The 26,518-nt window shown below is 57.1% G+C and overlaps 1 protein-coding gene across 2 annotated transcripts in view; it reads left to right on the forward strand.

The window, feature by feature from the left end:
- The window catches only part of LRP5 (LDL receptor related protein 5), a 123,231-nt gene extending 99,836 nt beyond the window's left edge, over window positions 1-23,395 (forward strand). Inside the window, exons 14-23 of one of the 2 annotated variants that reach the window (XM_069565604.1) lie at window positions 1,289-1,497; window positions 2,966-3,156; window positions 3,766-3,975; window positions 6,960-7,085; window positions 10,783-11,019; window positions 12,988-13,098; window positions 14,540-14,776; window positions 15,046-15,185; window positions 21,577-21,674; window positions 22,932-23,395. In XM_069565604.1, the coding sequence (XP_069421705.1) occupies window positions 1,289-1,497; window positions 2,966-3,156; window positions 3,766-3,975; window positions 6,960-7,085; window positions 10,783-11,019; window positions 12,988-13,098; window positions 14,540-14,776; window positions 15,046-15,185; window positions 21,577-21,674; window positions 22,932-23,193 (1,821 nt within the window). In that variant the 3' untranslated portion in view covers window positions 23,194-23,395. Of the gene's footprint in view, window positions 1-1,288; window positions 1,498-2,965; window positions 3,157-3,765; window positions 3,976-6,959; window positions 7,086-10,782; window positions 11,020-12,957; window positions 13,099-14,539; window positions 14,777-15,045; window positions 15,186-21,576; window positions 21,675-22,931 lie in introns of both variants that reach the window. The other variant, XM_069565605.1, reaches the window with a different exon arrangement.
- The last annotated feature ends 3,123 nt before the right edge of the window (window positions 23,396-26,518 follow it).

Raw genomic sequence — 26,518 nt, forward strand, 5'->3', positions numbered from 1 at the left:
TCCTTTTGCCTGCAAGCCGCCTCTCCCCACCCTGGTGACTTGTTGTTTTATTAACGCCTGAAAAGAGGCAGATAAAGAGGGTCTGTGATGAACTGTGGTCAGAGCGTCATTAGAAGATGATGCCCTTCTCAGGAGAAGGGGCTTTTCATCCAGACCATTGGTGGCAGCAGCCCAGGAGCTTGGGAAGCCCCTTTGCACCAGGTCAAGTCACCCGAGCACCCAGGGGGACCACATCCACCAGGGGGTCGGGCTCTGGCCTGGGAGGGAGATGAGGGGCGCTCCTCCTCCAGCATCAGTTCATGAAATGAGGTCCCCCCTTGAAGGGATTCTCTGTCGGTGACTCTGAGAGCCAGGCTCATCCCTGAGATGCAGCGAATGGCAAGAAATTGGGCAGAGTTCCCGGGAGAGGCTCGGGGTGGAGACCCAGAGGGATAACAGCCTCCGAGAGGGGCCCGCACTGCCCCTGGGCTCCCAGGATACACTGCAGGGCGGCCCTGTACCCTCACCTGCCCTTGAGCCCCACCCCCAGCTCTGGCCCTCAGGGAAGAGACGGAGAGGGGGACCTCCAAGCTGGACACCCATTATCCCGGCAGCCTAAATTTTTGTTGTTGTTCAGTCGCTCAGTCATGTCCGACTCTTTGCAACCCCATGGACTGCAGCACACCAGGTTTCCCTGTCCTTCACCAGCTCCCAGAATTTGCTCAAACTCATGTCCATTGAGTCGGTGATGCCATCCAACCGTCTCATCCTTTGCCGCCCCCTTCTCCTTTTGCCTTCGATCTTTCCCAGCATCAGGGTCTTTTTCAGTGAGTCAACATGTCACATCAGGTGGCCAGAGTATTGGAGCTTCAGCCTCAGCATCAATCCCTGAGTACTTTAAAAGACAGCAAGACTTGAGAGTCTTAGTCCAAAAGCCTGGGTCTAAGGAAACAAGAAGGGAGGAGATGCCTTGAGCCGGGGGCCTGCAATCCTGGCTGACCACTTGGCCACCTGGCAGTCCCCCTCTCTGCGAGCAGGCCCGGGCTGGCCAGTGGGGGTGGGATGGCTACCGTCTGGGTCCTGTGCTGTCACCAGTGGCTGGGCCTGGCCCAGAGCTCATGGCGAGAACTTCCCTGGAGGCTGTCGGGGGAGCCCCTTCACTCTTAGGTGGATGTGTGGACAAGAGCTGGTTGGAAAGGAAAGGTTCCAAACAGGGTTGAGATTTTGATGCTCGCTGTGGACTGGGGCGGAGGCCTCCGCCCTCCCCGCCTCATCTCCAGCGGATGCTCTTTTCTTTACCGTCTTACAGCCCTTCGTTCTGACCTCTCCGGGCCAAAGCCAGAACCCGGACAGGCAGCCGCACGACCTCAGCATCGACATCTACAGCCGGACGCTGTTCTGGACGTGCGAGGCCACCAACACCATCAACGTCCACCGGCTTAATGGGGACGCCATGGGCGTGGTGCTGCGAGGGGACCGCGACAAGCCGAGGGCCATCGTCGTCAACGCCGAGCGCGGGTGCGGGGACGCCGCGGGCTGGGGTGCTGTCCCTGCAGGGGTGTGCCGGGCGCCCTTCCCGTGCATGCTGGCCTCTCGGGCCAGGAGGGATCTTCCACCCCCTACACGCCCATCCATCAGGAGCTCCCCAGGGTCCCTGCCACCACAGCCAGGGGTCGGTGGGGTGAGGAAACACCAGCTCATTCCCAGTCGTGGGGAGGAGGCGGAGACGCCCAGGGACGGCCTGGACTGAAAGCCTGTGCAGGGGTGGGGGCTTTGTCGAGAGACAGGCAGGATGTGAGCTCTAGTTCACAGGTGTCAGACCGTCCCCTCGAATTTGAGCCCTGCACAGCCATCCCTTCCATCGCATCGCAGGTGGCGCAGGTTATGCACTAGCATAGGTCCCACTACGGGGAGGTCACTACCTGACTGGGAGCTTCTTCCTTCCGTGGTGCTCCCTGACGCTCTGTCAGCCCTCAGATTCTCCGGTAGGCTGAGACATGCGGAAAGATGTGCAGGGTCCTGGAGGAAAGGACCAGGGCAGGGGGGCACCCAAAGCCCCATGACATGAGGTTAGGAGCGTTTGGAGGTGGGAGGCAGGAGCGTGGTGGTCACCCCAGATAACCCGCAGGGCTGGCCTTTCAGAGCCAGAGTCAGACCTGTCCAGGCACTGTGTGCTGGAGCTTCTACCCAGGGGCTGTCGTGCAGACCCGAGTTCAAATCCCGATTCCATCACTTACGGCCTGTGTGACATGACCTCCCAGGGACTCAGTTTCCTGGTGAAGAGAATGGGGCGTACCAGCCATGCAGCACCTGGGGGCTCAGTCAGTGCTGGTGGTTCTTCAGGAACCAGAGGAGGGGCTGCCACAAGTGACCGCAAACCGGGCGCTTCAAACACGGAGGCCTGTTCTCCTGCAGTTCCAGGGGCCAGAGTCAAGGGCAGCGAGGCCGTGCTCCTGCCGGAGTCTGTAGGGGAGGCTACTTCCTGCCTCTCAGCTTCGGGGGCCCTGGGTGCTCCCAGGCTTGTGACCGCATCCCTCCGCTCTGTCCGCGTCATCACATGGACTCCTCTTTGTGTCCCGTGGCCTCTTCTCTCTCTCTTAAGGCCACTCTCACTGGCTGAGGGCCCTTGCACAGCATGCGGGATCTTAGTTCCCTGACCAGGGATTGGACCTGTGCCTCCCGCTGCAGTGCTCTCGTCCCCTTAACCACCTGGGACGGCCAGGGAAGTCCCAAGGGTAGCCTCATCTTGATCCTTGATTATATCTGCAAACACCTTTTTCCCAGTAAGGTCACATTCCGAGGTTCCAGGCAGCCGTGAGGTCTTGGGGGACATTGTCCAGCCCCTCCAGGGTGTGACCTCTCACCTCTAGGAGCGGGGTCATGCGGCTGCTCGCCTGCTGGATGTCCGCAGGGTCGGGGCTGGTCTCTCTGGGGCTTGGCCAAGGATGGGCAGGACACAGCAGGTCCTCACTGCCGCCCTCCACAGGTACCTGTACTTCACCAACATGCAAGACCGCGCTGCCAAGATCGAGCGTGCTGCCCTGGATGGCACGGAGCGCGAGGTCCTCTTCACCACAGGCCTCATCCGCCCCGTGGCCCTCGTGGTGGACAACACGCTGGGCAAGCTCTTCTGGGTGGACGCCGACCTGAAGCGCATCGAGAGCTGTGACCTGTCAGGTACGAGCCCTGGGGCCTCCCTGGGGACTGGTCTCTCGGCAGCCACCCTGTCTGACCCGCTGGCAACGCCCGCCTTCCCCGTCATCGGTCATACGCCACAGTCTGTCGGGGGCCTGCTCCGAGGAGGCACATACACTCCCCCAGCCACATTCCAGGATGTGGGACCTGACAGGGAGGCTCAGAGAGGGTGAGCCAGCTGCCTGGGGCCCCCAGCGTGGGGTGGAGCAGGAATCCTGTGCCCTTTGCCTCCAGCACCCACACTTACAGCTGCTTGGCCATGGCTGCCTTTGTCTGGGGTCCCCCTGGGCTGGAGAGGAGCAAGAATGAGAGCTTGGAGGGGCTTTTCTGCCAGAAGTTGGGGTGGGCTGGGGGAAGGGGAGGCACCGTGTTTTCAGGGGATCAGCAACTTGGGTCCACGGCTGCGGTCACAAGGCCAGCCCAGGTGGAAGCGACTGAGAGGAGGTCTCAGGTCTGCCTGCTTCCAGGGAGTGTGCCCAGCCTGAGCCTGGCGTCCCCCAGGCTCCCAGCAGCCCTCCATTCTCCCAGAGCGAGCATGGGCTGAGCTCTCGGGGTCAGCCGCCACTCAGGGGGCGCTTATCCCTCTCGCAGGGGCCAACCGCCTGACCCTGGAGGACGCCAACATCGTGCAGCCCGTGGGCCTGACCGTGCTGGGCAAGCACCTCTACTGGACTGACCGCCAGCAGCAGATGATTGAGCGTGTGGACAAGACCACGGGAGACGCACGGACGCGAGTCCAGGGCCGTGTCGCGCACCTGACTGGCATTCATGCTGTGGAGGACATCAGCCTGGAGGAGTTCTGTACGTGGGGGGCGGGCAGTGGGGGTGTGCGGGGGCCGCTGAGGGGAGGGAACGCCTCTGCACGGAGCACAGCAACCCCTGGGCTGGCCCCCTTGGAGAAAGGGAGGAGGGCGGACCAGGGCGAGAGTAGGGCTCCAGCCGTTTTCTTTCTGGCTTTGCTGGGCCCAGTCTCAGTCATCAGAGGCCACCCTCAGGCCCCTACCTCATCCCCTTCTCCATCAGCAACAGATTGGACCGCTCTGACTTCTGTTTCTAGCTCTCGAACCCACTCTGCTTTCCAAGTGCCTGCGATGAGATTTGGCCCAGCTTTAGATGAATCAAGGGTTTAGATTAACCCTTTAGATTGACTGAATCAACTGATTAGTAACCTTAATTACATCTGTATGTCCCTCCGCCAAGAAAGGTGGTAAAACCATGGGCATGACAGCTCATCACATCCTCCCCAGCTGGGGAGCAGGGTGGGGAATTTGGGGGGCACTTTAGGATTCTGCCTACCACAGCCTGGCTGAGTCCAGGGGCCTGAGAGAGGGATGTCCGTAATCAGGACCTCTGGCTCCTCCACCCGGTCCTTGGCTATATGTGGATGTGGAGGGGTGTGTGTGTCTAAGTGTCTACCTGTCTCTATCTTCTTGCTTTTCTCTCTTTATTCATTATGTACATGCAGCCCAGCGGGCTGCCAGCTGAGTGAGCAGGGCCTTCTCTGTCCTTGTCTCGTGATGCCCATGGTCCGGCTGCCTTCCAGGCCCTGGGGCTGCCCAGCCTCACCCCAGCCCATCCCTGTCGGCCTGTTGCCTTGACCACACTGCATTTTATATATTATATTATAATGTAATATTACATATTACATTATATATGTTATTTCACAATAATTTATAATTTCAAATGAGATTACATTTTACAGCTGAAAAAAGTAGAACTCAGTAAGGGTAGTACTTCTCCTGTCTTGCAGCCAGTAAACACAAGGGGGCTTGAATTTGCAACCAGAGCCCATGCTTTAGCCACTTGGATTTTTTTCCGTTAGGCTTCCTGCTCAGAATCCGGGGCGTGACCTCCGAACCGGCCACTTCTTTGTTGACTGCTCTGTGGCAGTTTCTGTGGTAATCAGCTGGGTCCCAGATAAGTGAAGTCACGAGGAAACTAGCTTCTAGATAACCGAGGCGCCCCATACCTATGGGTTAGCATGCTTGTGGTCATCTGGCCCCTTAGTCCGTGCTCAGCCAAGTCACGGCTTCCTGGGTGTCACTAGCAGATGGTCAGAACGGTGAATGCTCAGCTCACAAAGGTCAAGACGCGCTGCCTGCCGGTGTCGGCAGAAAGCCAGGGGCGCTGACCGGCAGCTCCTTGGAACCGGGGCTGGAAGGGCCAGGAAATGTTAAGTGAGCAGGTTTGAGGTTGGAAACCGGGGACATGTCTGTGAGCACCAGTGTGCAGGCTCTGGGGTGACATGGAGAGCCTCCTCGTTTTGGGTAAGCACGGGAAGTCCTTCGGTGGGCTCTGCCATGTTGATCTGGGACGTGGGCCACCCATCCTGCTTCCGCACACGATCCCACAGCTAACCTCTAAACCAGGGGTGGCACTCTGCAGCCTGTGGGTCCCTGTCATCCTGGCTGCCTTTGCCCTGCAGCTGGCTGACCGGGAGTCACAACCAGTGGCCTGGCCTGTGAAGCCAAAATTATTTACTTTCTCATTTTTTATGGAAAAAGTTGGCTGACCCTGCTCTAAACTCTGACTCTGCCATTTTAAAAACACCTAATCCTTGAGATGAAGGAGGAAAAAAACCAGGATTTGTCTTCAGGGGTAGGGGTGAGGAGCAGAGCGCTCTTTGCCATTTCCTTTTACCTGGGGGAGGTCAGCCACTCTCCCAGGCGCCTAACCATTGTCCAGAGATTGGGCACAAGAGGTTGATGGAATTGAAATAGTCAAGGTTCCTGGGGATCACCACCTTTACTACGTTAATTTCCACGTGTATTAGTTTACTGCAGCTGCTGTAACAAGCGACCACAAACTGGGTAACTTAGAGCAACAGAAATGTATTCTTTCCCGGTTCTGGAGGCCAGGAGTTCAAAGTCGTGGTGCCGCCAAGGCTGTGCTCTCTCTGGAGGTTGGGAATGAGGGGGCTGAGGGGATGGGGACCAGGGGGATGACCAAGGAGGCTCATGGCTACGGGTGTGCTTGTGGCTGTATCATTGCAGCCTCTGCCTCTGGCACCTCGTGGCCTTCCCTCCCGTCTTCACCTCTTGCCTGCTTGCACGCTTAGTCACTTCAGTTGTGTCTGACTCTCTGTGACCCCAAGGACTGTAGCCCGCCAGGCTCCTCTGTCCATGGGACTCTCCAGGCAAGAATACTGGAGTAGTTGCTATGCCCTCCTCCGGGGGACCTTCCTGACCCAGGGGTTGATCCTGCATCTCTTAGTCTCCTGCACTGGCAGGCAGGTTCTTTACCACTAGCACCACCTGGGAAGCCCTCACCTCTTACGCACTCTCTTATAAGGATACTTGTTAGTGGATTTAATGCCCACCCAGATAATTCAGAATTAGACCCCATCTCAAGATCTTTAACGTGGTCACATCGTTTGCAGAGACCCTTTTCCCCAGTAAAGGTCACATTCTCAGATTCCAGGCATTAGGATGTGGACGTATCTTTTGGGGGGCCCACCACTAGCCCACTACACCATGAGAGACACACAGGCAGGCAGTGTAGCATGATGGTTGTGGGCACGGTGGGAGCTGGTGCAGAAGGCTGGGGTGTGATGTCAGGAAAGTTCTAGATGTGCTTTTGGCCTCCACTTCCTCATTGGCAAAATGCAGCGTCCACAGAAACAGACTCGCCTGTCTGCCCTAGGAATGAAGTGAGAGGGTTGACTGCACTTCTGTAGGAGTGCCAGTTATTGTGAGGTCTTGCCTGGCCCTCACCGCCTCCCTTCTCTAGGCTGAAGTCCTGAGACTGGAGTCATAGTCCGACCCCTCCTTCTTTTCTCTCCACAGCAGCCCATCCTTGTGCCCGCGACAATGGAGGCTGTTCTCACATCTGCATCGCCAAGGGCGATGGGACGCCGCGATGCTCATGCCCGGTCCACCTCGTGCTCCTGCAGAACCTGCTGACTTGTGGTGGTAGGTGTGAGCTTGGCACTTTCTGTTGGGACACTGAACAGGGACCTGGTTCTCTGCCTGCCAGGTTGTTGCCTGGCATTTAAAAAAAATCCATAGTCCCTGTGGCACCCAGGGTTCAAGCCAGACTGTCTTGTTATTTGTCTTCTTTTCTAACACATGCATTTCAAGGCTTTGAATTTCCCTCTAAGCACTGCTTTAGCTGCATCCCACAAATTTTGATGTTGGATGGCATCACCGACTCAATGGACATGGGTTTGAGCAAGCTCCGGGAATTGGTGATGGACAGGGAAGCCCCGCTTGCTGCAGTCTGTGGGGTCACAAAGAGTAGGACATGACTGAGCGACTGAAGTGAACAAATTTTGAGAAATGAAACTGATAAATGATAAATTGTGATAACTGAAAATTGTATTTTCATTTTCAGGTAGTTCAAATATTTTTAAATTGGTCTCAGTAATTCTTTGGCCCTGGTGTTATTTACAAGTGTGTCGTGTACTTTCCAAATAGTTGGGAATTTTCTAGCTATTTTTCTGTTCCTGATTTCTAGTTTAATGCTATTGTGGTCTAAGTGTACACAAATGATTTCTATCCTTTTAACTTTGTTCAGATATGTTTTCTCCCCCAGCATGTGGCCTGTCCTTGGTGAATACGCCTTATGAGCTTGAGAAGTTATGTCATCTGCTGCTGTTGGGTGGAGTGTTTCTCCAAATGTCGGTTAGATCCAGTTGAGGGACAGTGCTGTTTAGGTTGTCTGTATCCTTCCTTGCTGCTTGTTCTGTCAGTTACTGATGGAGGCGCTGAAATCCCCAATAATGGATTTCTCTAATTTTTTTAGTAGTTCTGTCTCTTTCCCTCTTTCTACCCTTGACCCTCTTCTTTTCAAAGGCTGCACAGGGAGTGGTTAAGAATATAAGCTTTAGGGTCAGCCAGACCTGCATTCCAATCCCAGCTTTGCCACTTCCCAGCTGAGTGACCCTGGGCTGCTCACTTACCTCTCTTATCCTCTACTTCCTTTTCTGTGAAACAGAGAAACTGAGAGCATTTATCTGACGGGTTGTTGTTAGTAACCGAGTGCTTTGCGTGGTGCCTGACACGTGGCACACGGGAATGCCCGCTGCCGCTAGTCGTGAGGATGGCAGGAATAATAGACTGAACTGTCCTTGCCACCGTGATGAAGCTCAGTCCCCAGGCTTCCTCTCCTCCTCCTGCAGGTCCTCCAGGTGACCTTGGGTGTGTTGTTTCTGTGCTTCTTTCCTCTCCTGTCCTCTGAGCTCCAGGGGGCCGGTCTTTGCCCTGCCTGTTACTTCTCACCCTCACCCCCATCATCCCCATGCCTTGTCCCACACATGGCACATTGCAGGGAGCAGGACCACAGGCCTGTCTTTCTGGAGTTTTCTCCTGCCCCACCTCATCACTGTAAACCCCAGAGACCCTGGCCAAGAAGAGGGGGGCCCTTTAATGACTGTCCGCTGGCGGGGACACCTCAACTCTCCTGAGCTTCCCGGTGGCCTTTCTCTGAGTTCCGGCCCCAGGGCCCACATGGCTTTGTGGCCTGAGAGTGGCTTTGCAGCTCGCACAGACATCCATGCCCTGGAAGAGAGCTGCACCAAGCGCTCAGCTCCCCCAGGGACCCCAGCCCTGGGTTTCCCCACGGGAGGATGCGCCCCTCTGTCACCCTTCCTCAGGGCCTAAAAGGCTTGTGTTCACTGTGTCCCCATCTCCATTCTTCCCTGGCCTCTTCTCTGGGGGCTCTCAGAAGGTCAGGGGCTCACGGAGGTCCCCAGGAGGCGCCATGGAGCCTCATGCCTCATGCAATGACCCAGACTGGCAGGGTGCAGCCCGCGATGCCAGTGTGCTCCGCAGCGCTCCTGCTGTGCGAGCCCAGCCCAGCCAGACGCTCGCGCATGCGCACGTACTCACCCTCGCAAGTGCACGCGCACATGCTTGCCCGGCTCTGTTACTTCCAGGAGGAAGCGGTGACCCAGGGGGGCTGCTTCTGTTTTAGGGACAAGGAAACGGAGGCACTGGGAGGTTGAAGGTTCCTCAGGTTGCCCTGCTGCTGAGAGGAGCCTGGGTTCAGCCTCACGTCCGTGCACACAGAGACACATACACACACCGCGCCCCCTCACGTCCTGGCTCTCCAGCAACATCTGCCAGGACTAGGGGCCCTTCGGGAAATCAGAGCCTGCCCCACCTGGACCCTCTTCCTCTTGGCTGGGCTGTGGGGGCGGGCGGGCAGTGGAAACAGCGGTCAAAGGCACAGGGCCTTTGGTTGGAGTTCAGGAGTGGGGCGCGGGCCACTGTCCATGCACAGCTTTCCGTGGCCAGCATCCCTGTGTTCCTTGGCAGCTCACTGCGCACACATCCGTTGTCCTCTGTGTGTCCTCTGTGGCCAAATGCAGTGGGAACAGCGGGATTGTGTTCATTTTTGCTGACAACTCCTCCCCCATCTCCCAACATTCAGTCCAGTGTGGACCCGCAGTTATGGGGGAGGCACGTGGATTCCGAATGTTGAAAGTCTTAGCACATCATGAAGTCAATGCTTTTGTGAAGTTGATGTCTTTTAAAGTTTTCTTTGTGGGGGGGCATGCTCTGTGGCTTATGCATCTTAGTCCCCTCCCCCCCGCACCACCATCCCCCCGCCCCCGCCCCCCCCCCCCATCAAGCCTTGGCTATAGCAGTGAAAGTGAAAGTGAAGTCGCTCAGTCGTGTCCGACTCTTTGCGACCCCGTGGACTGTAGCCTACCAGGCTTCTCTGTCCGTGGATTCTCTAGGCAAGAATACTGGAGTGGGTTACCATTTCCTTCTCCAGGGTATAGCAGTGGAAGGGCCCAGGTCCTAACTGCTGAACGACCAGGGAACTCCCAATACCTTTTTCCTTAATCAGATTTTATGGATGTTGATGACTGTTCTTAAACCTGAAATGGAGTTTGGGCTGATTTCTGGGCCTCCAGTTTTCTGTGATTTTCCAGCCAGGAGGGAGAGATGATGACAGGACCCTGGGGAAGGGGCTCCTCCTGAGTGTCTCTGCTGGCGCCCTGGCACTCATCATGCCCGCCTGTGTCCAGGCCTCCAGGACAGTGCCCCTCCCTCAGCAATACCGTCCACACTTGGCCTGCACTAGAGAAGTGGACCCCGAGGGGGGTGACTTACCATGGCCACTGGCAGGAGGTGGCCCCAGATCTCCTGTCCTTCCCCCTCTCAGCTCACCACCCTCCCATGACTCCCTCCACCGGGAACCTTCAAACCCCCTCCCCATCGACTCTGCCCCCCCTCCGGTACCCTTACCACCTGCCTTTCCTCAGCCCACCCCTCAGTGAAGGGCCTGGGTCCTCCACCAGCCCCCACCACCATGCCCGTGGGCTCTGTTGGCACTCACAGGGTTCTGGCCCCATTGCCCCAAATGTGTAATGGGTGTGGGCGCTGGCCACTGGCTTTCTGGCCCTTCTACTTCCAGTGGGGCTGCAGTGGACATGCCGGTGTAGCCAGGCCCTGCACACACACCCTGTGCTTTGGGTCCACAGCTTCATGGCCTACGTGGGGCTGGGGGCAGGAAGGCAGACAGGAAGCAGGGCAGTGGTCTTCTGCCTGGATACAGCATATATGAACGGAGCCTATTCTCCGCTTTGAAAGCCGGTCGTGCTTCGCCCAGCTTTTGCCCCAAAGCCGGCGCCCATGATGGTCTTTCTCTGCTCCGCAGAGCCTCCCACGTGCTCCCCCGACCAGTTTGCCTGCGCTACTGGGGAGATCGACTGCATCCCCGGGGCCTGGCGCTGTGACGGCTTCCCCGAGTGTGACGACCAGAGCGACGAGGAGGGCTGCCCAGTGTGCTCGGCCTCACAGTTCCCCTGTGCACGGGGCCAGTGCGTGGACCTGCGGCTGCGCTGTGATGGCGAGGCCGACTGCCAGGACCGCTCGGATGAGGCGGACTGCGATGGTGAGGCCCTGCCCCGCCCTCCCGGCCCCGCTCCAGTAAGACTTCGCCCATCCCATCGGCACCCCCTTTGCCCTCCTGGAGTTTGGGCTTTATCAGGCCTCACCTGAAGGTCACCGTAGAAGCTTTGCCAAGGCTCCTCAGCTTGGGAACGAAAAAATGTTAGTTTTAGGCCCCCTGAAGGCTCCTGGCGTCTGCCCTACCAGATTGGCATGAAGGTGGACTATGAGAATCTATCTTGCCTTCCCTCATTCAGTCAAGAATTTTACAGAAATCCAAGAAGAGTTTTTTCTTTTATAAATGACCTTCTCGGTTGGCTCCTGCCGCACACTGTCAGCCCCACGGCCCCGTGTTGACTGCTACTGAGCTAGCTGTTAATAGGTCTTTCTAGCTGCTCCCCCCATAACCACTGGGTCCTGTACTTGGATAACTCAGATTTTATCTGTTCCCTGCCCACTCATGATAAGCAGCCATTCTGTGGAAGATGAAGGCCTGGGGTTCATTCCCCCAAATGTTTCTATAAAGCTGCAGTCATAAAGTCTTTCCAGCTCACAGACCCTTTGAGAACTGGATGGAGACTAGACCAGGGATTAGCACACTGTGGCCTAAGGATTAGGCCACCCTATTTTGGTAAATAAAGTTTTGGGTGCATGCTATGTCACCTCAGTCGTGTTCGACTCTTTGGGACCTCATGAACTGTAGCCCTCTGTCCATGGGATTCTCCAGGCAAGAATACTGGAGTGGGTTGCCATGCCCTTCTCCAGGGGATCTTCCCGCCCCCGGGATCAAACTCCTGTCTCTTATGTCTCCTGCATTGCAGGCAGATTCTTTACCATCTGAGGCACCAGGGTAAGTTGGTATTCTTTACCAACTTAAGCCACCTAAGTTTTATTGGGACACAGCTAGGCTCATTCATTTACATATTGTCTGAGGCTGGTGTTGCATGAAAACAGCAGAGTTGAGTAGTTACTGTAGAGACCTGTCTGTCTCTATACAGAAGAGTTTTCTGAGCCCTGTCTTACCCTGTTGGCCCCAGCTCTGTCTGGTGGCCAAGATCTCGGCAGGAGGCAGGAGCCCCTGATTAGGAACCATGCCCCACCTCCTCCCACTGTGAGAGTTTCTCCTGGTGGAAGGAAGCCCTGGGAGAACAGCAGGCCCTGGTGCAGGCTCTGGGTTCCACCCTCCGTTTCAGAAGCTTCCTCTCCTGCTCAGTGACCGGGAGATCTGCCCACTCATTGCACGGACAGGGTTCCTTGTCTCCAGTTTCGAGCGTGGGGCGCCTGGGCCGGGGCAGGTGGGGAGCATAGACAGGAAGTACTGGGGGCAGGTGACCAGCGAGCCCCCAGGCAGCTCCCTTCCTCACGGGGCCAGGGCCCTTTCCAGGTCAGCAGGGAAGCAGCGGCAGCTGCAGTACCCGGCCTTTCTCTTCCCCCTCCCCCGAAAGCCTGAGAGCTGCACTAGTTGCTTGCGTGGCCGGCCTCTGCCTTTCTGGTTGAGCTGTGCCCTCGCTTCCTGACCCCCGGAGCTCTGCAGGTGCATCAGCTGTCCCCTGCCCTACCTGGTTAGGAGCCTGGCTCCTGTGGGCCGTCCACTGACCCCAGGACCTGGGACAGAGCCTGGGCTCAGGGGCTGTGGGAGGTCCGGTGCTTTGTAAGCCTGACCCATGGTAGGATCCTGGTGAATAATTACCTCCCTGTGTCATTGAGGTCCCTTCCCTGCCAGCCTGTCCCCAGCATTTCACAGGCCTTGAAGGGGGGTCATCGAGGGGAGGGTGAAGGTTGGTTTGGCCGGGACGGTGCCCTGACCTGGTCCTCGCAGGGGTCCCTTTGCCTGCTCTATGTTTGGACCCCAGGCCTCTGCTGCTGGGTCTGGGGTCGCGGGGCTGGGTGCACCTGTTGGTGGTCATCTGCTCAGTGCTCCTGGCTGCGTCATGCCCTCCAGCCTCTCTGAACGCAAGGCCCCTCCTTGCAGCCGTCTGCCTGCCCAACCAGTTCCGCTGTGCCAGCGGCCAGTGCGTCCTCATCAAGCAGCAGTGTGACTCCTTTCCCGACTGTGTCGACGGCTCTGACGAACTCATGTGCGGTGAGCTGGCCTCCTGCAGAGGGCAGGGTCGGGGGGGTCACCCTGTGCTGGGCTTCTGTTCCAGGACCGTGGGGTCCAGAGGGAGGAAATGGTGAGGACCAAAGAGGCTGGAAGTATCAGGCCTTGGTGGGGGAGTCAGGGAAGGCTTCCTGGAGGTGGAGGCAGCTGGGAGAAGGGAGAGACGGAGCTAAGGGGCATTTTAGCTGGGACGGATGCACAGAAGCAGGCCCCTTTGGAGAAGGCAGAGGTGGGCGGGGCTGGCTGTGATGGGCCGGGCCTGAGTGGCAGGCAGAGGCAGCATGTTTCTGCCCAGAGACCTCACTCAGCAGCGTCTGCCAGGCAAAATCACCAGATGGAGCAGGGGCTGGGTCCCTTCCCTGGCAGCCTGCTGTCTGGCCAAGGAGGAGGAGTGTGTGGCCGTGTGCAGAAGCACACATGTGCATGCACACACGCACACATACGTACACGCGTGTGCTGCATGCCCCTTGAATGACATGGTCTGTATAGTCAGGGGTACCAGGGTACAGAGGATGGGAAATGAAGGCAGTCAGAGAAGACTTCCTGGAGGCAGTGGCTCTTGAAAGGCTGTCGGATTCAGACAGGAAGGGAACTGGGTTCCCAGGAAGTGGGGATGTGTCCATGCACCTGGGGATGTGGCACCTTCGTTCACGGCAGAAGGACCAGGGCTGAGAGCTCTGACTGCAAGATAGAGATGACTTATGAATAGGGAAGAAGGAGGGGTCCCCAGGGGACTCACTGAGTGCTTTTGTACCGTCCCATCAACCCAGGGCAGGCCCCTCAGCTACCACCTCAGGGGTGAGGTCTGGGGTCAGAGTGCAGCAGTGGGGTTCTGAGCCCTGCTCTTCTGGTGGGCAGGTGTCCATGCGGACCATGTCTGTCTTCGGCCTCCTGTGTGACTATGACCCCAGTCGTTGGGGTGATTTTCATCCATAGTCAGGCCTCCTCACTGGAACCAGCAGCTTTCCTCCCTTTCTTTGGGGGGTTTGGCCGGCTGGAGGGGACGGAGTTGATTGTCCCTAGAACCGTTGTGCTGACCTGACGGGGAAGTGAGTGTTCTTTGGACAAGGTTGAGTCTAGAGCCCAGACTGGGAAGCTCCAGGTCAGGGGCATGAATAGGAGGAGGCTGCTTTGGGGGAGTCGCTGGTGAGGGGCTGGGGACGGTGGGAGAGCTCAATCCGGCTGAGGAGGGCAGGAGGCCACTGTGGGCAGGCTGGAGGGGGCAAGCCCTTCAGGGGTGCTGCCCCAGCCCCCCAGCATCTCCACCAGTGGGTCCTGGGCCGGGGCGGGTATGAGCCCTCCAGGGCACACGCCCTCCAGGGCACACAGCGCCTGCCCGCCCCCCCCCCCCCCCCCCCCCCCGCAGGAGACCCGCTCCGTTTTGGTTGACGTCCACCTTCTCTCCCTGCCCGGCCTCTGGCAGAAATCACCAAGCTGCCCTCGGACGACGGCCCGGCCCACAGCAGCGCCATCGGGCCGGTCATCGGCATCATCTTGTCCCTCTTCATCATGGGCGGGGTCTACTTCGTGTGCCAGCGCGTGGTGTGCCAGCGCTACGCGGGCGCCAACGGGCCCTTCCCGCACGAGTACGTCAGCGGGACCCCCCACGTGCCCCTCAACTTCATCGCCCCCGGCGGCTCCCAGCACGGTCCCTTCACAGGTGAGGAGCCTGAGTCCCGCGAGGGCCATGGAGGAGGTGGAGAGGGCGGCTGGGGCGGGCTGCGGGGCGAGGGGGTCAGAAATGCTCTTTGGACTTGAGCTGAGCTCGTCTGAGTCGCCCACTAGGGACACCCGTCAGGTGGGGCTTCCTTTCCTGAGCCTGGCTGGGTCTCCTGGGCAGAGGGGCTGGAGAAAGCGTGCCGTGTCCGTGGGGCGCCCTGGCCCCTGACCAGGCCTCCTCCCCCGCGGCACCCCCTCACCCCGCCACAGGCATTTCGTGCGGCAAGTCCATGATGAGCTCCGTGAGCCTGATGGGCGGCCGGGCCGGGGTGCCCCTCTACGACCGGAACCACGTCACCGGGGCCTCGTCCAGCAGCTCGTCCAGCACCAAGGCTACACTGTATCCGCCGGTGAGTGGGGGCAGGAGGAAGCCCGGCCGGCTCAGGGTCCCCCCACCGCAACCCATGACATCAGGGTTTCTAGAATTACCAGCCAGCCATTCCACCCCTCAGGGTGGTGGGTGTGTTCACTCGCCTCCCCGTCCTGACCTGTAGTTTTTTCCTTTCTCTTCTTTTATTGGAGTGGGATTGCTTTACAGCATTGTGCTCATTTCTGCTGTACCATGAAGTGAATCATCTGTGTGTGTACATATATTCCCTCCTTGGACCTCCCTCCAACACCCTGGGTTTTCTGTTTAGAAAAGAGCACTCCCTGTTCATGGTGGATAATCCAGAAGTCACATGAAGTCTAAAAAGTGGAAGTCGCACTCATAATCCCACCTCCCAGGGCTGCTGTCTGGCGTCCTTGGGTCTGGGTGCCAGTCTTTATTCCAAGGGCCTCCCCCATCCGCAGGGCCTGTCTGGCTGGACGTGAGCTTCCCTTCAGTGTCCCCACCAGAAATACCCTATTTTCCCGCCTAAGGCCTTGCTGGTTCCCAGAAACTAGCTGGATTGTTTTCTAAGGACAGGCACTCACGGGGTGACTGTTGTGCTGATGTTTGCTCCCTGGAGCTTCCGGCAGCCCAAGTCGGGTGTGGGCTGGCTCCAGGCCACACCCTGGAAGGAAATGATTGTAGAGGGTAACAGTCTGTAGCCCTTAGTGTCCAGGTTCTGCTGTAGGATCCCGAGGGGGACCTTCTCCTTCATGTTGGCTGGGAAGGCCCCCTATTGCCAGGAGCATGGCCTTGGGTAACCGGGTGAGCCTGATGCATGGACACGAATCTGGGGCTATGTGTCAGGTTCTGACTTTACCTCAATCTGTGCTTCTTAATTCTTCAAAACCTGACTTTTCTGTGATGAAATACTCTTCTGAGGTGAAGATGGCCCCTTGAACTTTCTCTGGGGGGTCCCAGTGAGTGCCACCCACCAGGACGGGGCCTGCCCACCCTTCTGAGTGTCCCCCATATCCAGGGTATTGCCCTTCCTTATTGCACCTGATCCTGGAAGGGTCTAGGAAAAAGGCAGCGGGGGTTATTATATCGGGTCCACAGGATTCGGTCTGAGTCTCCTGGAGGCTATGGGGCTGGGCTGTTCAGGGGTGGGGGAGGCAAAGAGTCAGCAGAGTGGAGCTGAGGCACCCTCCCCACTGTTCTTTCCTTCCTGCTGCTATTGTCACCTGACCTTCGGATGGCCCATGTAGCCAGCTAGAAGCCCCAAGAACCCGTGTGGGACTGAGCTGACTCCAGGACAGCCCCCTGCCCACCCCCTCCCACCCCCAAGGTGGACACCAGGATGCTTGCAGCCTCTGGAGAAGCTGGGAGCTGGGGGGATCGTACTTGACAGCAAGAGACGACACTGACCACCAGCAGTTTTTATAATGGCTTTATTGAGATATATAGTTCACATACCATGCAATCCACCCACTTAAAGTGTCCAATTCCGTGGTTTTTAGTATATTCACAGAGTTGTGCAGTCATCACCGTGGTTAAATTTAGAACATTTCATCATTCCCAAAAGAAACCCTTGTGGAGCCAGCTGTTTAAAAATTAACTACATTGCTTTGAATCAGTAATACATGTTCATGGTACAGAATTCAAAGGGCACGGTGAAAAGAGGGCCCAGCCTTTACCGTGACCAGGAATTCATCCCTCCCGAAAGGCACAGCCTGTGCGGAGTTTATTGTCTGTCCTCCCAGAGGAAATCTGTGCATAAGTGAGCATATGAGAGTATGGACTTTATCTTCCCAGCAAAGAGAGTGATTTTTTTTCTTTAATTTTGGAGACAATTGTAGATTTATCTGTAGTTGTAAAATATAATACAGAGCGGTCCCATCTCCCTTTCACCAGTTTTCTGCCTTGGTAACATCTTACGTAACTATGGTTGTCTTAGCACATGCGTGCTGCTGTAACAAAAATACCATAGACTAGGCAGCTTAAACTACACACGTTTATTTCTCACAGTTCTAGAGGCTGGGAAGTTAAAGATCAAGGTTCCAGTTTCTCACTGTTGAAAGCCCAGTTCTTAGTTCATAGTGACTGTCTTGTCCGTATATAGTAGAAGGCATGAGGGAGCTCTCTGGGGTCTTTTTTTTTTCGGCCGTGCCTTGTGGATCTTAGTTCCCTGACCAGGAATCGAACCTGCAACCTCCTGCAGTGGAAGTGTGGAGTCTCAACTACCAGGCCACCAGGGAAGCCCCCAGGGTCTCTTTCTTAAGGACACTTATTCCATCCTGGAAGGCTCTACCCTTGTGGCTCAAGCACTCCAGAAGGTCCCACTCTTAAACCAATCAGGTTGGAGAGTAGGTTTCAGTATATGAATTTGGGGGAGACCCAGACATTAAGTCTACAACAGTAATACGATATCATAACCAGTGCATTGATACAATTCCCTTTGACTGTATTTACAGTTCACCAGTTTTACATATGCATTTTTTAAAGCCAACTTTTTAAGAATCTGTTTTTATTTGCTTGTTTGTTTGGCTGCTCTGGGTCTTCGTTATGACACACAGGGTCTTTAGTCACGGCACGCGAACCTTCAATTGCGGCACGTGTATCTAGTTCCCTGATCAGGGATCGAACCCGGGCCCCCTGCTTTGGGAGCGTGGGGTCTTAGCCACTGGACCACCAGGGAGGTCCCAAAGACAACTTTTTATTTTCGGAGCAATTTTAAATCCACAGCAAGATTGGGAGGAAAGTAGGGAGACTTGCCAAATCCCCGCTCCACCCCCATGATCAACCTCCCGCACCAGAGTGGAACAGTGGGTACAGTCCACACACCTGCACCCAGAGGCCACCGTGTACGTCTGAGTTCTCCCTTGGCGGTTTGGATTCTTGGTTGAATTCTGTGGGTTTGGACGAACTTGTAATGAACGACATGTATCCACCATTAGCATCTCGTACAGTGTAGTTTCGTGTGTACTTTTTAAAACCCGCACGATAGCATCTGCAGCTAATGGTAGCTCCTCTCTCAGCCTCACTTTCTTTTTGTAAATGAATTTATCTGTTATGATTGGAGGCTAATTACTTTACAGTGTGGTGATGGTTTTTGGCATACATTGACATGAATCAGCCACGGGTGTACATGTGTCCCCTGTCCCAACCCCTCAACCCCGCCACCTCCCTCCCCATCCCATCCCTCTGGGTTGTCCCAGTACACTGGCTTTGAGCGCCGTTTCATGCATCGAACTTGGACTGGTGATCTGTTTCACATATGGTAATATGTGTGTGTCAATGCTGTTCTCTCAAATCATCCCATCCTCTCCTTCCCCCACAGAGTCCAAAAGTCTGTTCTCTATACCTGTGTCTCTTGCTGTCTCGCATATAGGGTTGTTGTTACCATCTTTCTAAATTCCATATATATACGCTAATACACTGCATCGGTGTTTTTCCCTCTGACTGACTTCACTCTGTATAATAGGCTGCAGTTTCATCCACCTCATTGGAACTGACTCAGCCTCCCTTTCTGCTGCTGAGGCTCAGTGAAGGGCTGGCTGGCCTTTACCCAGCACTTGAGAGGAACGCCCTCTCTGTGTGCTGCATCACCCCGACTCCAGAAGGGGGCGCTGTCCCCACCCTGTTTCGCAGTGAGGAGGCCGAGGGACCGAGTGGTAACTACCCGCCCTCCCCGCCTCCTCCGGGGGCCCTTCTGCCCGAGCTGGCCACTCTGCGCCGGTCTCTCCTGCACCCTGAAGTTTGTTTCCCTTCTCGGGCAGAGCAAGCCCCCTTCTTGGTGACTGGACAGTGCCTTTGTTGGGGTGTGGCTGGGCCACACCGGTGGGTGTCTAGTCACCCCAGGATCTTGTTACCCCAACAGGAAGATGCCCTGTAGCTAAGGCTGAAGGTCATCTTGACCTTTCTTGGCAAAGGGGTCCTTAAGAGAAGACAGTCCCTCTTCCCACCAGCAGAGGGCAACACCAGCATGACTGTCCCTCACTCTCCGCAGGTCTAATTTAGGTGTTTCACTTATTACAAATGACATCAAACATCTTTTTGTATGGTTAATAACCTTTGTAGTTTTATTTTCTCAGAAAGGTGCGTTTATGTCCTTTTTCTATTGGGTTGTTGGTTTTGTTTTGTTTCGTTTTTTAATCCGTTTGTAAGGGCTCTTTGGGTTTCCCAGGTGGCACTAGAGGAAAGGAACTCTACTGCCAATGCAGGAGACGCAAAAGAGGTGGGTTTGATCCCTGGGTCGGGAAGATCCCCTGGAGTAGGAAATGGCAACCGGCTCCAGGAGTCTTGTCTGGAAAAATTCAATGGACAGAGGAGCCTGGTGAGTTCCAGTCCTTGAGGCTGCAAAGAGTCAGACACGACTGAGTGACTGAGCACAGCACAGGGGCTCTTTATGTAGAGGTATAGCTATATTAAGAGAATGAGCCTGGGATATGGGTTGAAAATGTTTTTCCTAGCTGTCTTTCGATTTGGTTTATGTTGTGTTTTGCCCTTTATACCATGAAATTAAGTCTGGAGGGGTGTTGATCATGCCCAGAAAGGCTTTCCCTCCTCGTAAAAAATAGTTTCTTTCCATGTTCTCTTAAAGTTCTCAAGGTTTCATGTTTGTGTTTAAAACTTGCCCTTGGAATGTAATTAGAGGGTCTGAGTGAGTCTGGAGGTACTGACTATTTCTGCACTGATGGCTTCCAGGCAGCTTTTATGAATTGAGGTCCAATCAGGAGACAGAAACCATATGGTGCTTTGACCAGAGAAAGTTCAATACGTTATTAGCGGGGATTGGAATTCCAGGGCGTTGGCCGGTGAGAGGTAAAGAGGACTCTTTAGAACACAGGAAAAGCAGATTATCTGGGAGGGAGTGACTGGGAAAGAGCCCCCAGCTGCCATGCACAAGAAGACAGAGAAGGGGCCAAGGTGCTCACCAATAGAACTTGTTAGAGATCTGCCTACTGCTGTACTGGCAAGACTTCCCCACAACCCTTCCTTGATCTTCACCTCCCCGGCACCCTGGGGGAGGTAGCTCTGAGAGTCAGCAGGGAGGGGATTATGGGCAGGATCCCAGAGCTCCTTGGAGGCAGAAGTGAAGAGGAGCCAGGTCTGGTCAAGTTCAAGGGCAGATGCAGAAAAAGCTCCCCACCCCCAGCCTGGGGTGAGGGGCAGGCGCTTTCTGTTGGTGGTGCTTCCTGACTGGTTTCTGCTCCCCTCTTCACCCCAGCTGTACCTTCCCAGCTTTGGGGTCAAATCCTGAGTATCCCGAGGCTGGCTGTATGGGTTGAAGAGGACCCTTCCCCCAGAATAAGGAGAGGGGTCTATGTGGTTCCTGAAGGGCAGGGGAGGGGCCTGGGCTTTTCCTGTAGGTTATTCACCAAGTGTCAGGACCGCCTTAGGAAGCAAGTCTTCTTAATTTTTTTGTTTCTTTTTTAAATTTTTCTTTCTTCCTTGGCTTCTCTCTGAGGCATGTGGGATCTTAGTTCCCTGATCAGGGATTGAACCCAACACCTCCTGCATTGGAAGCGCAGAGTCCTAACCAGGGAAGTCCCTAGCCCCATTTTAGAGATGAAGCTACTGAGGCCTCAAAATGGGAAATCCCTCACCAGGGAGCCTGCTGCAGCTGGGAGGTGCTACAAAGGACTCAATCCACATCTTCCCTGGGACAGGCTGTGCCCTGTCCACCACCCCAGGGACCTGGGGAGAGTCTGTCCTTCAGGGCACACACACAGTGATAGCCCTCTGCCCGCTGTGCCCCCTGCAGGGAAGCTGGCAGGAGGTGGGGGGAGCGGGGGAGTGCAAACCTGGCCCGTGTCTGGGCCCCTGGGTCCACGGCCCCTTTTGTGGGGCCAGTAGTGTGCTGCCTAGCTCTGAAGGGTGTGTGCTTGGGGGGAAGAGTTGTGTCTTTACACCACAGTTTGGGGGGCAGCGTAGGTCCTTGAGAAAGGGGCACCCTTTCCTGGTTTGTTGAGACGCTGGCCAGGCGGGCAGCTAGGCTGTAGCCCCTCCCTGGTGGGTGGACCCCCCTGCGTCCTCAGGGTTCCCCCAGGAGTGTTTGGAATAAGGAGTGAATTATAGAGATTAGACTTTTGCACCACGTGGAAGGAGATGGGGAAGTAAAAGTCCAGAGGAACCTCGCCAGGCGCTCTGGGGCCCAGTGACACGCCCAGGCCAGCAGGGACACCTCCCCGCTGGTGACCGGCGTGCAGGACCCACCGGGGACCTGAACGCGCTGGCCTGGGGTCACCACTGGTCAGCGGGGCGGCCCCGGCGGCCACCCTGCTCTGCCCCTCCGCGTGCCCACTCGCAGGCCACGGCTGCCGCTTCCCGGCCCAGACCAGGAGGGGTCGTGGGAGGAGGCAAGGCGGGCGAGGGTGGCGGGACCGCGGGCTCCGGGGCGCGTGTGACCTCGCTTGGCCTCCCCACAGATCTTGAACCCGCCGCCGTCCCCCGCCACGGACCCCTCCCTGTACAACGTGGACGTGTTCTACTCTTCCAACATTCCCGCCGCCGCCAGGCCGTACAGGTACGGAGCCCCCGCGGTCCCGCGCCTGGCCCCCTTTCCCGGGAGAGACAGCGAGGAGGGGTCGGCGGGGCGCGCTGAGGTCAGAAAGCACCCGGAGCCCTCGGGTGGGAGCCTTGGGGGTCTTGGGAAGCCACCGGGGCTCCCCACCGCGGCTGGCCGGTCCCCGAGGGCTCTGCGCTCAGGCGGTGCTTGAATCCGGCTGGGGACTGCGGCGGGGCCGCCACCCCGCGATGCCTCCCCCGGGAAGGAGCGGGCTTGGCAGGCCCTCGCCGGGGCGATCCTTCCGCCTTCCTCGCGGCGCAGGCCTGCTTCAGGGGACGTCGGGTCCGGCTCCGAGCCAGGCTGGGCGAGCTGAACCTGCTGAGCTTCAATCACCCGGTGGTCTCAGCCGGCAGGGCCCACCCCGCCCCGGCGGGCTACCTGATGGAGCACGTGGAGGCTGGGCCCCGCTAGGCTTGTCCCCCGCCTCCCGCGTAGAGAGCCGGGGTCTGGGGGCGCTGCGGGTGGCGCCTCGTGGTCCTGGAGCCGCGGACCCTCGGGGAGCGGCGCCGCCCGCCCTCTGGTGGCCGTTTGGGGGACTCCCGGGCCTGGAAGGGGAGCCGGCCGATTCCGGGAGGCACCGCTCTTGACCAGGTGGTCACGACCCTGGTCAAGAACGTGCAGGGGCTCCCCAGCCTGCCTGCTCCCAGGACCCCACGTGGGGTGTCCTCCTGCTGCACCTTCCTCAGCGGCGGGCCCTTTGGAGCCGGCGCCCCCTTCCTGCCCACTGTGAGCCCCACCTCGGGCCCAGGCCACAGGGCGATGTCGCGGGGGTCATCAGGAGACATCCCCGGGATCAAGACGGGACTGGCTGGTCTCCACTATTTACAGCAGTGATACAAGGGGGGATAGCCGTCGAGCACTTCCTGGTGTCGGGCACTGTTTCTAGCACGTTCCATGCAGAATCTCACTTTAGTCATCATAAGCCGCTTTTGAAACGGACACCGTTTCATCCTTCCCATTTTGTCAAAGAGAAATGGAAGCTCAGACAGGTTAAGTTTAGTCCCAGGTGGGCTCTGGGGGCCTCGTTCTCCATAAGGGTGACCTTGGCTCGGGGCTGCAGTCCTTGCCAGGGCCTGGACTTGGCAGCCTGCAAGGTAAGTGCAGATGCGCCCACCTTGGAGGTGGCACTGTGGAGGCTCAGGGGGCCCGGGGGGCAGATGGATGCGCATGTGGGCCACTCTGAATGCAGACTCCCTTTGCCTGTATCCCCTTCAGGCCCTACATCATCCGCGGCGTGGCGCCCCCAACCACGCCCTGCAGCACGGACGTGTGCGACAGTGACTACAGCGCCAGCCGCTGGAAGGCCAGCAAGTACTACCTGGATCTGAACTCGGACTCAGACCCCTACCCGCCTCCGCCCACACCCCACAGCCAGTACCTGTCAGCGGAGGACAGCTGCCCGCCGTCGCCCGCCACGGAGAGAAGCTACTTCCACCTCTTCCCGCCCCCGCCGTCCCCCTGCACGGACTCCTCCTGACCTTGGCCGGGCCACCCTGGCCTCTCAGCGCCCCTGTACATAGTTTTAAATATGAACAAAGAAAAAAATATATTTTATGATTTTAAAAAAATATAGTTGGGATTTTAAAAACAGGAGAAATGTGAACAGTGATGGGGTGGGCAGGACAGGGAAAAACTTTGTACAATGGAGAAAATATTTATAAACCTAATTTTTTAAAACATCATTGCCATTCTTTCATGCCCTGTGTGTGGGAGCTGCGTGTCCCCGAGGAGTGAACGGCCCACCCTGGGCAGTTGTTGGAGTCCTGCCCTTATCCTCCTGGGCATCTCACCTTCAGGCTCCCCCAGGGAGGGGTGAGACCTCTGGGAAGAGGCCTGCGAGGGGTCAGCTTTGTGGATGCCTGACTCATGCCTGACTTGATGTTTGATTTTATGCTCTGCGATTGCCGTCCTGAAATTCTAGATAATTTTGAAGACTGAGGCCCTGCATTTCATTTGGCATCGGGCTCTGCAGGTTATATACCTGGGCTTTGGGCCATTCCCTGGCTGGTCCCTCCTACTGTCTGACCTGTGTGTGCCAGCTCAGGGCTGCTACTGCTCATCAAGACACCCCCACCCCACCCGGTGGTCCAGTGGTTGGGACTCAGTGCTTTTACTGCCAAGGGCCCCAGTCCAGTCCCTGGTTGGGAAACTAAGACCCTGCAAGCCGCATGGTGTGGCCAAAAAAAAAAAAGCGCTGGGGCCCCTGCCATCCATGTTGACCCAGTGGGTGGTTCTGCCAAGCCACACTTGCCCAGGTAGGGGAGGGAGACCCCAGCCCTCCTCCTCTCCCTGGCCCCCTCCATGCCCATCTCTGCAGACGGGCTAAGGACACCTTACTCCTCACCGAGACAGTCCATACACGTTACCTGAGGCCTGCTCTGTGCCCACCCGGGTGGTACTGGAGGAGACATGGGTCAGCCTGGTCCCTGCTCCAGGGGCCCCCAGGCTGCGAGAGTCGTGGTGTGTTGCGAGCAGGCTAGGCTGTTCTGGAGTCCGGTAGGAAGAACCACCTTGGCAGGGTTGGGAGGAAGGAAAAGGCAACAGCCAGGAAGGGCTTGACCCTCGGGGAGGTGGATGGGAGGTCAGGGGGGAATCGGGGCAGTGCTGGTGTGCCCTCCACTGGAGGGTCAAACCACAAAGAGCTGGAAGAAGACTGCACTCCTGACCCCCAAGGCCTGGAGAGTGGGGTGAGAGCCGATGGAGGGGTGTCTGGTGGGGCCATGAGGGCTCCAACTGTGGGCCCAGGGGTTGGAGCTGGGATGGGCCTGGCTTCTTGGGACAGATTTTTTTTTTCAGGTTTTGGCTCTGCTGGGTCTCTGTTGCTGCGAGGGCCTTTCTCTAGCTGCAGGGAGCGGGGGCTACTCTCCAGTTGCGATGCGCAGGCTTCTCATTTCAGTGGCCTCTCTTGTGGAGCACTGGCTCCAGAGCACAGACTCAGTAATTGTGGCGCACGGGCTTGGTTGCTCCGCAGCATGTGGGATCTTCCCGGACCAGGGGTCGAACCCGTGTCTCCAGCATTGGCAGGTGGATTCTTCCTGCCAATGCTGGAAGCCTGGGGACAGAATTTGAGGAGACTCCCCTGAGCCCTGATTGCCTGGGAGTCCCCTGAGGTCATGGCTCATCAGCCTTGAAGGCAGTAGACACAAGTGGGCTTGCTGGGGACGGGGTGACCGGCCGTTGGTGCAGACGAACCGTGAGAGTGGGTGGCCTGTCCTGAGTGCTGATCAGGAGGGACCACGCTCAAGGCCCCTTTGAAATTTATTTTTACTTACAGGAAATGGCAACCCACTCCAGTATTCCTGCCTGGAGAATCCCATGGACAAAGGAGCCTGGGGGCTACAGTTCATGAGGTCGCAGAGTCAGGCTTGACTGAAGCGACTTAAGCATGCGTGTATTTATTTGACTGTGCTGGGTCTTAGTTGCAGCACGTGGGATCTGTTTAATCATTCCCTGATCCGGGATTGAACCCAGGTTCCTCACACTGGGAGTGTGGAGTGTTAGCCATTGTACCAGCGGGAAGGTCCCAAGGCTGCTCTGCAGACCACAGGGCTTAGGTCTGCCTCTGCCGGAAAAGCTTCGTCTCTTATCCACACCATCCAGCTGCCCCCGTCTGTCAAGGAAGGGTGCCGTCGCCTGCCCCTGGGAGTAGAGTAAGGCTTCCGTGAGATAAGCCTCGCCCAGTCGGGCCCTGGCAAGCCGCAGGTCCTTGGTCATGGGAGGGTGACATACTTCCTCAAGGTCACAGTGCTAAGGACCAGCCGCTCCCAGGCCCAAGTCGGATCTCCTGTCCACAGAGCTGCCTGCGGAGGCTCAGGGCTCCTAACACTCGCCCGGTGCCCTGAGATGCTCCTTAAAGCACCTGTCTCCGTGCAGGCAGGGCTTCCCAGGTGGCGGTAGTGGTAAAGAACCCGCCTGCCAATGCAGGAGACTTAAGAGATGTGTGCCTGACCTCTGGGTCTGGAAAATCCCCTGGAGGAGGGCATGGCAACCCACTCCAGTATTCTCGCCTGGAGAATCTCAGGGATGGGAGCCTGGTGGGCTGCCGTCTATGGGGTCGCAGAGTCGGACACGTCTGAAGTGACAGCCCATGGCAATGCAGGTGGCCAGTGGGGGAGGGGAGAGTGGCTGCCTCATGGGGGAGACCCCCCTCTCCTGCCTTCCCTCTCCCTTGGGCAGCTAGGGATCTGGCGGGGGGGTTGGGGTGGGGGGAGTGCCTGGGCTGTGTGCATTGACAGAAGAGGGAACCACCCTCTGAGGTCCTCCCCTCCCCCTCCTGCAGGCCCCCCGGATAGAGCCGTTGTGTGGCCTAGGAGCCCGAGGGTGCCTGCCGCTAGACCCGTTCCTGCCGTGCGAGGTCAGCTGGTGGAGTGGGGTCAACCCTCTGGCCTCCTACCATGTGCCAAGTGAATCTGTCAGCCTTCAGCCAGCAGCTACGGTGTGCAGAGCTCTGCACACCAGTCCCACGCTGGAGGACCCAGACAGTAGCCAGATGGGACCCTTCCCTTAAAGGTGCTCGAAATTAGTAACAGAGGCAACTTCCTAAGTTGTGGAAAGCACAATTTTGAGATATCCTGGGGCCTATAGGCAGGAAGGCAGGGAGGGCTTCCTGGAGGATATGATATCTAATCTGTGTCTTCAGTGAGGGGATGAAGTTAACTGGCTTATTTAAACTTCACAACAGCCCAGCGAGGTAAATGGTATCCCCGACTTATCGTTGAGGAAACCAAGGCTTGAGGAAAAAGAAGTAAAGACAATTTTTTTCATTCATTTCTTGAACTCTTCCTTTATCCAGCAAATGTTAC

This window comes from Ovis canadensis, chromosome 21 (assembly GCF_042477335.2).
Source record: "Ovis canadensis isolate MfBH-ARS-UI-01 breed Bighorn chromosome 21, ARS-UI_OviCan_v2, whole genome shotgun sequence".
Lineage (NCBI taxonomy): Eukaryota > Metazoa > Chordata > Mammalia > Artiodactyla > Bovidae > Ovis > Ovis canadensis.